This window comes from Rhopalosiphum maidis, chromosome 1 (genome assembly GCF_003676215.2).
Source record: "Rhopalosiphum maidis isolate BTI-1 chromosome 1, ASM367621v3, whole genome shotgun sequence".
Taxonomy (NCBI): domain Eukaryota; kingdom Metazoa; phylum Arthropoda; class Insecta; order Hemiptera; family Aphididae; genus Rhopalosiphum; species Rhopalosiphum maidis.
In genome coordinates, this window is record NC_040877.1 from 78569242 (window position 1) to 78582535 (window position 13294).

At 28.7% G+C, this 13294-nt stretch overlaps 1 protein-coding gene across 3 annotated transcripts; it reads left to right on the forward strand.

The window, feature by feature from the left end:
- Nucleotides 1-651: 651 nt before the first annotated feature.
- LOC113559105 (autophagy-related protein 2 homolog B) lies at nucleotides 652-12936 on the forward strand. 3 transcript variants are annotated; one of them, XM_026964692.2, is made up of 30 exons: nucleotides 652-1058; nucleotides 1141-1427; nucleotides 1888-2056; nucleotides 2120-2272; nucleotides 2588-2690; nucleotides 2744-2891; nucleotides 3163-3514; nucleotides 3574-3676; nucleotides 3734-3777; nucleotides 3852-4231; nucleotides 4297-4433; nucleotides 5737-5845; nucleotides 5909-6003; nucleotides 6072-6353; nucleotides 6683-7030; nucleotides 7091-7224; nucleotides 7289-7443; nucleotides 7545-7695; nucleotides 7775-7956; nucleotides 8024-8211; nucleotides 8280-9003; nucleotides 9073-9317; nucleotides 9399-9477; nucleotides 9544-9684; nucleotides 9745-9912; nucleotides 9974-10142; nucleotides 10208-10574; nucleotides 10645-10921; nucleotides 10986-11141; nucleotides 12246-12470. In XM_026964692.2, the coding sequence occupies exons 2-30, from the start codon at nucleotides 1260-1262 to the stop codon at nucleotides 12468-12470; spliced, it is 5952 nt and encodes a 1983-aa protein (XP_026820493.1). In that variant the 5' UTR covers nucleotides 652-1058; nucleotides 1141-1259. The 3 variants fall into 3 exon arrangements, with proteins under 3 accessions (XP_026820493.1, XP_026820494.1, XP_026820495.1); XM_026964693.2 differs by having other exon boundaries at nucleotides 652-888; XM_026964694.1 differs by lacking the exon at nucleotides 652-1058 and having other exon boundaries at nucleotides 1260-1427; nucleotides 12246-12936.
- The last annotated feature ends 358 nt before the right edge of the window (nucleotides 12937-13294 follow it).

Here is a 13294-nt window from a genome sequence, read left to right on the forward strand (position 1 = left end):
AAAGTATAGACATAAAGTTACATAATATACATTTTTAGCACCCCGTAGTGGTCCATTTTTCCCCACCACCATTTATTATATTATAATGTTTAATTTGTATACAGTGGTTGAGTGGTGTACTGATGCTTACGTTTTATTATGGACTAGTGTTTTACTTATTATGATTTTACCTACCTACGACGACGATGAGAAAAACGAACAATATATACTGACGTATAATAATAATTCCACGACATCTTTACTGTAATAATGTAATATCGACCATCGACGTTTCGCCCGTATTACACGGTGTACGTGAAAGTATGAAATATTAAAATAATATATAATATGCACGCGGTCATACAGAACGTCGGGACACAGTACAGTATAAATGTGTAATACCTACCTATATAATAATAAAATAACAATACATTAAATATTGTAGGTAGGAAGGTGCGCGCGCACAGCGGATGTTTTGATCGGACTGGCCCTAGGCAGTCGGACGGCGGCGGTCGAATCATATGTTTTTTATTATTGTTTTTGTTCTGTGCGCGTGTGATAATAACCGTGGCCGCGGTGGCGTTCGGCTGTCCGCGGTCGGCGGGGTGGCGGGGGAGGCAGTGGTGGTGCACGCACACAGACGACTGCCAGTGTGTATTTACTATTTTCCTTTGTTCCGCGCGCACGGTCGTCGACGACGTGCGTACAGTGGTCTATACCCGAAACGCAATAATAATCGCTCGTGTTCTCGTGTCCCGTGTGGTGATTTTTTTTTTGTTTACGATCAATGTAGTATATTTTCCATTTTCCGTATGCATAGGCATAAAATATCTACCACAGTATTATTCATATAGGTAGTTGTTATTGAAAAAACGACAGTACATGAACTATATAATATAATATTCAGATGTACGTATATTATAATATATAAATATTTATTACACTGTGATGTTTTCGTACGAAAAAGAAATATAATAATAATAATTACAACGACCGTTGTTTCGTCATTTTCGGTCCGAATCGTCGTCGCAGAACATTGCCAAAGTCGAACGAACGGCCGCGACGGAAACGCACTCACGGTTTCTATTTGATTTTTGTTTATTTATACATAATACATTCGACTATACTATATATACAATTCAATATACGTCTTTACCACAGGGTCTAGATCAGGAGCTGTGTGTGGGCGTCGAGGATTATAGAAATAATATAATAAATAGTAGAATAGGAGGTTGTGTGCCAAAAATACATCACAAACTGCCTTACATGTGCCGCACACAATGTCGTGGTTCAATTTTTGCACAGAGAATCTGCAAAAGAGGTGCTGTCGGTACCTCCTACAGCGGTACGTTGGACGGTTTCTTGAGCACAAAATTGAGTCTGACCAATTGTCCATAAATGTGCTTGACGGAGCTGTGTCTATCGAAGACATTGTACTTGATGTTCAGGTTAGTTTTGCGTTGCCTTTCTTTGCATTCCACATCAGCTGTGCTGACAATGAAAACAATAGATTACTAAATGCGTGTTACATTTGTCTGATTACATCATTAACAATGATTTTATTGCTAACAGATTATGTACCCATTGTCTATACATTTTATTTATTTATTTTCTATTTTATAAAATACATTTTAAATAAGTAGAAGGTAGGTAAAAGTTTTTGATGTCATTATGTAGCATAGCTTGCTTATATTTTTTATAAATTAATATTGTATTCATGCTATAGTACATAATGTACTTATATTAAAAATATGATCCAACAATGAAAAATGAAAAATTAGTTTAATTTCTTTTACATTTCCTATTATTACTTACTACATTTTTAAAATAAACCATTTGATAGACATGGATTCGGGAACAAATCCTTATTGTAATTTTTAATTTATAATTGAATTTGTTTATCTTTAGGCACTGAATGATGTAGGAGATGAGCATCAGCTACCGTTTGAATTTGTCAAAGGTAGTGTGCAAAAAATATCTCTTTCAGTACCATGGAGAAATATGCTTAAAGAATCCAGTGTAATACACATTGAAGGGCTTAGCCTCACTGTTAGACCAAATGTAAAAGAAACAGAAGGTATATAAAACTTGGTATAATTAAATTATACCAACATATAAAAAAATAACCTATTTTTTTCAGGAATACCTAGTTCTATGCTAGAATCCGTTTGGTCATCCATGTCAAATAGTGTATATTCTTCGCCAGATAGTGATTATGAAGAAAGTTTTGATAATGCACCAGAATCTGAACAAGTTTCAGGTCTAGAAGTGTTCACCCAGGCCATAGAATCTAGTAAATTTGAATTAAATTATTTTATTCAATAATTTAATTTAAGTAGTAAACCAGGATGAGCGGGGCTTAAGAAAACACATTATATATTAAACCCGTAGGCTCTGAACTAGTAAAATTAATATTTTACTGGTTCCTATGTGGGATGTATAATTTAACAAGTACTAAATACTTTATGAATCAATAGTAAGCTAATGGCTTCTAATATAATTTAGTAGACAATGACTGTTCTATTAAACTATGTTGTCCCATTTATCAAATTTTTATGTAACTCATCAGAGGTTTATATTATAACTATATTTATTTTTGACATTTTAGTATTGAACAGAATAAAAGTGAAGTTTTCAAATACTGTGATAAAGTTAGAATATATGCCAGATTTTATGAAATTAGGATTAGGATTACAACTGCATATAATAAGGTAAGTGATGAATTAAGTTTCCAAATTATTCAATTTAATCTCTGTTCTTACAGTTTAGATTATATTGATGAAGTGGCTGATGAATCAAAAGAAGGAATATTATATGATAGCTTAGCTTTTCTTACCAAAAAATTAATAATTGAAGGAGTGTTCTTACAAACATATGAGTTTAAAAGTCCTAAACCTAGTAATGAAAAATCCGTAAGTTATTTTAAATTGTTTTTGTTAAATTTTTTTCTAATGCTAAAATGTCATGTATGCAAGATTCTAAGTATTATATAAGTTGTACAATGATGTTTTTTTATTTGTATACTTTTTGCGAGAACTTTTAATCAAAAGTTCCTTTGAAATTTTATAAATTGAATTTTTTTTAAGTACTTTGGGCCAGTCTAATTGTATCTAAGTTCTTTCTACTTAAAATCTTTTTGGAATATATATTTATTAATTTTTTTAAAACTTTATTTTTATTAAGAATTCAAGAGTTAACATGACAGAGCCAATAACTATTGCCGAACTTACTGGTACTCAAATTATTCGAATGGTACTTAAACACAATCCTAGTCTTCCTGGTCCAAAACTGAGCTTGGAAATAAACTTTGGACCTCTTAATGTTATTTGTTCTCCAAGACAACTATATTTAGTCATAGAAATCTTGCGTGGCATATCTAAGCCACTAATAGAACAAAAACTTAGCGCTCCTGTACAAAAACCAATGACTGAGTCAGATTTCAATCGTATAGAACTAGATTTATTTAATCATGTTGACACTAGACCTGATGCTGATGTTGGTTTGAGAGGAATGCAAGGATGGTCAAATTTGCAAGGTAATTTTATCATAGTTTGTGAGACCTATCAAAAATTAATTTATAAATTATATACTTAGATGACGAAGAAGAATTTTTCCCATTACAAGGTGCTAAAAGTAAAGCATTTGCACCAAGTATGAATTCATCAATGACTTCTAGTATGAGTAGTGTAGCTAGCAGGTAAATACATTTATTCAAACATGTTTTTTTTAATATTAATATTTGATGTTTTTTTAGTAAATCTGAAGTGTCTTCTCGTCACACTAAGCATAGACATAAAGGTAAATTATTAAAAGCAATCAATAATTATTTTGTTTTTTTTTTTTTTTTGTAATTTTAATAATTTTAATTCTAGGTAAAAATGAATGGTTAGGCGAAACAAACCATTTTAATATACAGTTAACTTCATTGTGTGTCGCTTTGCTACATGATGATATTCTTGCTGTTTGCCCGGAGACCGATGTTATTACTCAATGTTCCTTAAATGAAATGCGTAAAATATCCCATCAATATCTTATGGCTGTTCAAAATACTGACATTATTAAAGATTATGATAAGATTACTAAGTCTTTAGAAAGAAACCATTTGAAGCTTGTGGCTACAAATGTGATATTAGAAGGTGATGAAAAAACTAATGAGACTGTAAAAGATGTTAATATTATTGCTTCAGGATCTGATGTATTATTAATGGAAGTTCTTGTTGAAAGTATAGAAGAACCAACACTATATATTCCGGTAAAAAAGTTTTTCTTATTATTAAATCAAAATAAGTTTTTATATAAAATCTTTAATATTGGTAGATTTTAAAATTTGTCCAAAATGGCAAGTGTTCTCCAAAAATATCAAATATATCTTGTCAACAGCCAGACATTCAAATCCAATTTAAACATAATACTAAGTCTACAAGATATTGTAATCCAGTCACTTCAGAAATAAAGTATTTTTATTATTTTTTTAATTATTATTTATTTTAAGTAATTTTTATTTGATTTAAAAGGATGTCATACCTGCATGTGTTGTCTCCGTATTACACACATATGACATAGACAAAATGCATTTATGCAGTCTGAGTAAAACTCGCTCAATTTTGATTCTAGAGTAAATATACCTATCATAAAATTAAAAGATGACAATATTTTGGAGGGCAAGGCACTAATTTTTTTTTACAAAATTAAAATTTTGAAAAGTTAAAGATTATTTAAAAGTTTTGAAATTTTTGCTAATTCTATTTAATTATAATGAACTTTATAATGGGAATAATGGAAAAAACTTAGCATCTTGCCCTCCAAAATATTATCATCTTTTAATTTTATAATAGGTATATTTACTTTAGAACCAAAATTGAGCGAGTTCTACTCGGACTGCATAAACGCATTTTGTCTATGTCATACGTGTGTAAGACGGAGACAACAAATGCGAGTATGACTCCTCGTAATAATACAGTAAAATCCCATTACAACAAACTCCAGGGGACCGAATTTTTTTTTTTGTTATAACGGAAATTTCATTCTAACGAAAATTCAAATAAGCTCTTTATAAACCTTGCTTTTCGGCAGTGGACTTCTATGACTTTTGTTATAATGGGATTTTTCGTTGTATTGGTATTCGTTGTAACAGAAATTTACTGTACTATAAAAAAATATATTTAAATATTTTTATTTAATCTTTAATAATTCAATGTTTTTAATTGTTAATTACCTAAACCATAATTTCTTTACTGAGGCAATTGTAGGTTAAAATTGAAAATAAATGTACTGTATTATTTTATTTAGTATTTAAAATCTTTTTTGGCATTAATAATATTAATTTTAATACATTAGTACTATCATAGTATTTAAAATAAATAAAGAATACAATTATAGGGGGAAGGGATTTAAATGATAATGCACTACTATTACCATTAATTATTTAAAGAAAAAAAATATTATGTTGTGAATTTTTTAACTTTCGAGAGATAGAGTAGATTTTTTTTATATCTACAGCTTATAAAATTAAATGGTTAAAAAAACAATTAAAATTTTAAAATAATTAAGGTAATATATATTTGCTGTGAGAAGTGTATTCCTTAAGATTTATACCAAGGACCAATATATATAGTTCTACTTAAAAGCCTATTTAAATATTTCAATTAATATATTTTATTTTTTTTGTTTTGTTTTAGTATTTTGTATTCTACTATACTATATTATAGGTATTTCTACTATAATTTTTAAATTAATGTCCTCCCAACATTTTTCCAGGATTACTATGCAAGAAGCATTTTCTGAAGTTGATATTTCAATAATTAACCGCTTATCTTCATATATTTACAATCCAGATTTTAAGATTTCAAAAAAAAGTACACTCAATGTATGGAAATTGTGTTATATATAAATAATTAGATTTTTATATATTTTTTTCATTTTATTTTAGGTTAGTCAGCCTCAGTTTAATGAAGTAATTGAATCTGTCAATGATACAAATATAAATTGCACTTTAAATTTTAGTTATCTGGCTATTAAGTTTCGGTAAGAAATTATTGTAATTATTTAGTGATATTAATACATTTTTATATAAGTAACTATTTATGTATTAGATTTCCTGTTCCTGATTTACGACCCCTAAGTGATATAAATCGATTACCATGGTGGAAACGTATATTAAGAGATGATATTTTATGGTTGTACTTGTCTGACGTTGAGGGTTCATTTACAAAAACATCACAACAAACTGTTACTACCGGTTATGAATTGCAATGTCGGTCTATTGAAGCTCTATTTCAAGAAGGAAACACCAATAATATAATTCCCATTGCCAAATGTAAAGGAATTGATGATGAATTAAAATCTATTTCAATGGATGTTAAACGCAGACCAAAGTAACTACTTGTTATTTTAAAGTTTATAACTATTATTTTTTTATTAAGTAGAAATAGGTCAAACCACAGTTATTACTTTATTAGAGTTACTTTTTTCTGTCATATGGTTTACTTTTGTATGAATTAATACAGTCAAGTTTAAAAATTAAATTAAATTTTTTAATATTTTTTTGAAAATAATTAGTAAATTAAGTTACATTTAGTAATAATTAGTTAACAAATATTAAGATTAATGAAAAATATATTACCAATTACTTCTTTTTCAATCTTAAAATTATAAAAATTGTCTAACCAAAAGTAAAATATCTATTTATATATTTTTTTTTAAGATTAATTTTAAGACTATGTCCAGTTGTTAATACTGAAGACGAAAGGGATAATGGCAATTTGAACGTTGAACAGAACATGACAAGTAGTGTGTATGTTGAGTCAAGTAGAAAACCATCACCATTTGCTTCCAAAAAAATTATGAGACAAAGAAATCATCATTCTGATGGTCAAGAACATGAACGAAAATTAGGTGATGGGGAAATACAAGTAGTTCCCGGTTCTAGAGAAGAAATTATGGAATTTGTTGAAAATACCAATGCTAATTCTAAAGTGTATTTGGATATAAATGTACCATGTCTATTTGTCACATTACCTTCCAAACATCTATATGAAACTATTTACAACAGGTTAATAACACTTTTTTTTACAATAATTCCATACATAAAATAAATTTTTCTTTTTTTTAGATTTACAAATGATTTATTCTTTTGGTCTCCATCATTTCCAACTCCTGCATCATCTAGAAGTGATATTAATCGATTATCAAATATATTGGATAAGACTCGTTATTTTGCACCTTGTAAATCTGGAATTCAGTTTGGTAAGTGTTATAACACGTTTTAAGATTAATATTTTTCATTAATGCGTATAACTTTACAAATTAGATTCAGAAAGTGAATCAGAAGATGAAACATCTAATAATTATTATTCATGTGGACAAATTAATATGAATATTGCTGATCCTATTATTAAAAGAACTGAATTTTGTCTTAATTTGAATGTGTCACAAGGCTTGTTTACTGTTGTCACACAATCTAGGGTAATTATCAATTATATAAGTTATGTTAATGTTCATAAATAAGAAAATTATAAAAGAATTTTGTGATGATATATTTTAACTAACCATAAATATTTTGATAGGACCGTTCTGGGCGAGTTATACCAGAACATTATGGTGAATTACAAATTGCTTTTGATGATCTTTATTTATACACTGCAGCTGGATATGAAAATACACCCAGACATAATTTTATTTGTATACAAGCTAATAAATTCTGCTTCAGTCACGAAAGTAAGTTTCAAACTTGATTTGATGATCAATAACTATTGATTTGAGGTTTATGTATATTTTAATAAAAATTTTAACTTAGATTTTTCTGCAAATGGTACTGATATTTTGAATTCAAAAGAAGTAGTATGTCGAAAAAATAAATCATTACAACGTGTGTTGTACAAAATACCAGATGGTATGGATTTTAAAGAACGATCTGATATTAATAAGTCTGATATGTTGACAGTTGTGGTTGAAATATCTGTTTGCAATCATATAAAAGTAATATTATTTATTAATTAATGATAATTAAATCATTTTATTTTTATAAATTATTTATATGATGTAGACAATAAGAGTAGCAAATGAAATTTATGGTACCACTTTGAGGCATATATTTAGTGTTGTTGCACAGAGTTGGTATTATCAATTATCCGATTTCTTTGATGTTGTGGATTATCCTGTTGCTGGATATGAATCACCTCATGTAATCACTGAATTACATCAACATTTTAGGGATTGTATCATTGATTATAGGTAAGTAATTAATTATAAGTTTAATTATATATAATTGAATACATTATTTAACCATTTAAATTGTACAGGCCACTCCATTTACCATATCAATGTGTGCTTACTATTGGTAATTTTAGTTTATCAAGTAATATTGTTGCAAGATCTAAAGCATCAACTCTTCAAATTGTATCTGAAGATGTAGCTTTCTTTATTTCTGCTCGTTTGTCTAAATCAGAAAATTTAGATTTAGTGTCGCATTATATTTGTGTAATGGACTTGGGCGTTTTTGAACTTTCTTTAAAGCTTAGCAAATGCTCTAAACAGTCAAATGATTTAATACAACCCGAAGTTGATTTAAGAATGGCTGTGAATGTTATACATATAAGAACTTGTGCAGACTCTGCATTTGCTTTTTGCCGTATACTCAGTTATTTGGCTTCTGATGGTGATAAAAGTTCTGTAGAAGAACAAGCAACTGAGTTTGAAGGAGTTGACCAAGAAGATCCTGTTTTGCTAGATCAAGCTGATTCTGACAACAATTCATTATCAAGTCTTATAATGGAAGCTATGCACGAAGAAACTACAAATCTTAAAAAACCTAAAAATCTGGGAGATTCAGTTAAAAAACAAAGTTCAAATCAGCCAACTTCAAGTCAAAGTGATAAAGGAATTGAAGTATTTTATTTTCCGGATGAAACCAATAAAATAGTCACCCCTTTGGATAATGAACCGCTATTGCAATATGAAGTAGAAGACGATTTTATTGAAAAAGAATTTTGTTTTGTTGAACACGAAGTTGGTTCGGGAAAAATGGTATGATTTTAAATTAATCGTAAAATATACCCAATTTTGAATTATTAATTTTTCATTAATTGTAATTAGCCTCGAAGTAACATACCAGAAGTGCGTATGTTAACAGACACACAATTACGTTTGGTTAACAACTATTTTAAAGCCCCAGTTGGAAAAATTGATATGCTACAGGCTCCTAAAGAATATCCAATGCCAGTAGTTAAATATACATTACGAGAAATGACTCTAATTTGGCATATTTATGGTGGAACTGATTTTAGTACTAAAACTATTCATAATGAACTAACCAAACATGTCACTATAGTATCAGAAACGTAAGTACATTTAAATGTATATTAGTATATTAAATAAAAATTAAGTTATTGTATTAATAAAATGGTGGGTACTTTGATTAGGAATTCTTGTCCAACTTCTCCAAATACATTAAGACCTTCTCTTTCTCGGTATTATTCTCAAACCAATATAAATTCACAGGTAATTGATTATAATTTTTTTTTAATTATGGTTCAAATCATATATTTTTAATTCTCTTTTTATTAGAAAAATCCTACTTCAAAAAAAGGATCCAATACATCTCAAGCTAGGACAAGATTTTGTTGCAGTGTTTTACCTACCAGTTGGCAGGCAAAGGGTGGTAGTGGAAGACAACATCATGTGTTAATGCAACTCCAATTAAATAAGGTATATTTTAATGTTGTATGTATAAATTAAAATATAAAATTAAGACAATTGTATTATTAGGTACGATTCCAGCATGAAATTTACCCAACACATACAAAGCAAGCAATGAGGCAAGTGATTCTGATTCAAGACTTAGAAATTCGTGACAAACTTGCATCGTCAAACATCAATAAATTTTTATATCTCTACTCAAGTGAAGCGATGCCTAAACAACAGGATGCAAATATGGTAAATGAGGTGGATAGATTTTTTTTTTTTCAAAAAATAATTTAAATACAAATTTTAATAGTTTGTTGCCAAAGCTGCTCATACACGACCCGATTCCAATCTAAAGGTTCAAGAATGTTGTGTCAAGGTGTCCATGTTACCATTAAGACTTAACATTGATCAAGATTCATTGATATTCCTAATCTCATTTGTAAATCAATTTAATGCACTTGGTCAAAAAACCAAAGATGGTAATATAACTTTTCTCTACTTTATCGAATTTTGATTTTTTTTTTTTAATCTTTGTTCTTTGTAGAAGTAATGGCTGAAAAGAAAATACCCACAAAATCAGAAGAACCAATTATGACATTTGGAAACACAGTTGATGGCCAGCAGGATATTGCACCTAACCCATTGATTCAATTAAATGATGAATTTGATCAGCATTTTGGATTAAAAGATATACCTGTTATTCCCAAACCAGATGCTAGCCCAAGTCCAAGTGACAGTAAAGCTCCTGTTTACATAAGACAATTTGTGTTTTCTCCAGATGTTACTATACGTTTAGATTATGAAGGACGACATATTGATTTGAGACAAGGTTCTTTGGCTGGTTTACTAATGGGATTAGCACAGCTCAACTGTTCAGAGATCACTTTGAAACGTATTGTTCATAAGCATGGGTAAGAAAACATAATAATCTTCTTAAATGTTTTATGATCATAGATTTATATTAGTTATTGAATTATATAGTTTACTTGGATTCGACAAACTATTGACATATGTTACTCAGGAATGGTTACAAGATATAAAAAAACATCAGCTTCCATCATTACTTGGTGGTGTAGGTCCAATGTATTCGTTTGTCAGACTAATACAAGGCTTCAGAGATCTAGTGCAACTTCCTATTGAACAATACCAAAAAGATGGTAGGATAGTCAGAGGTTTACAAAGAGGTGCTAATTCATTTACTACATCTACAGCAATGGCAGCTCTTGAAATAGCCACCAGAATTGTAAATCTTATTCAGGTTTGTATGAGTGTTCCTTTAAAGGTGTTAATAGAAGGCATTTATATTTATAATTATTTTATAGAGGGTAGCCGAAACTACTTATGACATGGTAAACCCAGGACCTAGTATGCGGCAACTAAGACTACAAGAAGGTAAGAAGAGAAATCGTCCCAATAAACGTTCACATCCTGCCGACATTCGAGAAGGAGTAACGACTGCTGTTATGTTGGTTAAAGAAGTTAGTATTTAAATTACTCTTATATAATACTATTGATTATAAATATTTATAATCTATAGTAATACTTACTAGCAATGTCATGAAACTAGGTGTGACCCCAGGGCTTATAGGACGTAGGGCCTCTTAAATGTAGATATTAAATTATTAAATACTAAATAATAAATATTGATGATAGAAAGAATCTGATGCTATAGAATTGTTTTCGTATTTTAAATCAAATTAATTACATAATTATAATTTAAATTTATAAAATATATATAAACAGTATTTTTTTTAATGAAATTATAATGATTTTGTAGCTCCTGAGGGCCCCAACATAAATATATTACTACTTATTAGTTGTTAATTAGAATATCTATATGATTGCACTTTATAATGGTTTGAAATCAATGAACATTCTTTTTTTTACTGATAGTCAGTGAAAGTGGCAGAATTTTTTTCAATTGGTAGATAATATTATTTTCAATAATCATTGGAAGAAATAGAGCTAATGTATTTCAATATTATTGTTATTCTTCCACTTAATTTTAATAAACATATTTTCTCATACTACAAAATATACCTAATAAAATATATAAATGAATTACTTTTTAAAAGCCTTGGTAATTTAATTAAAATGATTCAAAATATAAAGCATTGTCTTAAGTCATGTTATATATAACTGAAACACTTTTAGACATTTAGCATTTAAATTTAATTTCAGTTGTCAATATAAATGCGAGATGAAACAAAATATATAGGGGGAGGAGCACTTAATCCTTCAGCCTCAGTTTAATTTCCCAGTGTTTGTTAAATATGTACATTGGTATGGTAAATCAAATACATTAAAAAATATGATTAACTTTTAAGTAGCTATTTATGAAAATATAAAAAGATAAAAATAAATATGTAACTCGCTGAGTATTATTCAAAGTTATATTGCATTGGAATCATAAATTATGAAAATTAATCTTATTAAATTTAGTCCCATACTATATTTAATAATTTCAAAAAAGTGTTCTTAGGTATAAATTCATACAATTATCCTATTGTTTATTTCTAGAAAAAAAAATTGTATTTGTCTGGGTGAATTTAATATTACTGTTCTATATTGTACTCTTTTAGGGTCTTGGTGAAACAGCACAAACTATAGTAAGAGTGGCAAGTGAAGAGCACGAAAACAAGGGTACTGCTGGTATGGTTGGTGGTGTTATGCGGCAAATACCTCCTACTGCCCTTACACCCATTATACTTGCTAGTCAAGCAACGTGCAATGTACTTCAAGGTGTTCGTTGTCAACTGGCACCGGATGCCCGTGTTGAAGCAATGCAAAAATGGAGGTGCGACTAAACATCGACTACATATCAAAGACCAAAATACTTTTATTATATATTTTCATATATTTTTTAATTTTATGATTCATTTTTGCATTTTGTTTTTAACAATCAAAACTTTTGTCTGACAATTGTATAATAGAATGTGATCGTAGTATATTTTTGCAAAACCTATAGCACGTTCTACGTATTTTATTTTTGAAGAAAAAAACTATATTGAATGGTTAACAGTTGTACATGAACTACTGAGACACCAAATGATAAATATAGTAAAAACGAAGATGCAATCTATTATATATTTTTTTTTTCTAATTCTAGTGCCATAGTATTGTGGTTCCATTATTCTTAGTCTGTTTAAGACATAAGTGTTTTGATTTGTTATATGTTAAATTTTATACTATTAACCAGATGTTTAATTTGTCATTTTGAACATTTTGTACAGAAAATAGGAGAAAAATTAAAAGCATTCATTTTGATGATTATTTTTTTGTATTTTTTTGTTACAGTATTAATACACTTGGTTAGTAATATCATTGATTAATTTAAATTAATTTAATCAATGATAATACACGAGTGCAAAAAACATTTTAAATTGTAACCAGTAAAAGAACTCATAAGTTAAGCTTATAAATAAACATAAATACTGCAGGGAAGACTTCAAGGAATATTATTTTCTTATTTCCAAAAAGTGTTTGTATATCACAGCTGTCTATTCCTTGTAAATAATGGGGATTAATACATATTTCTTGTGTTATTAATGGTCATGAAGTAATATGAATTACGATTATGAACAATTTTTTTACTTATATATTACGTATATATTTATAGCAGCTTGTAGGA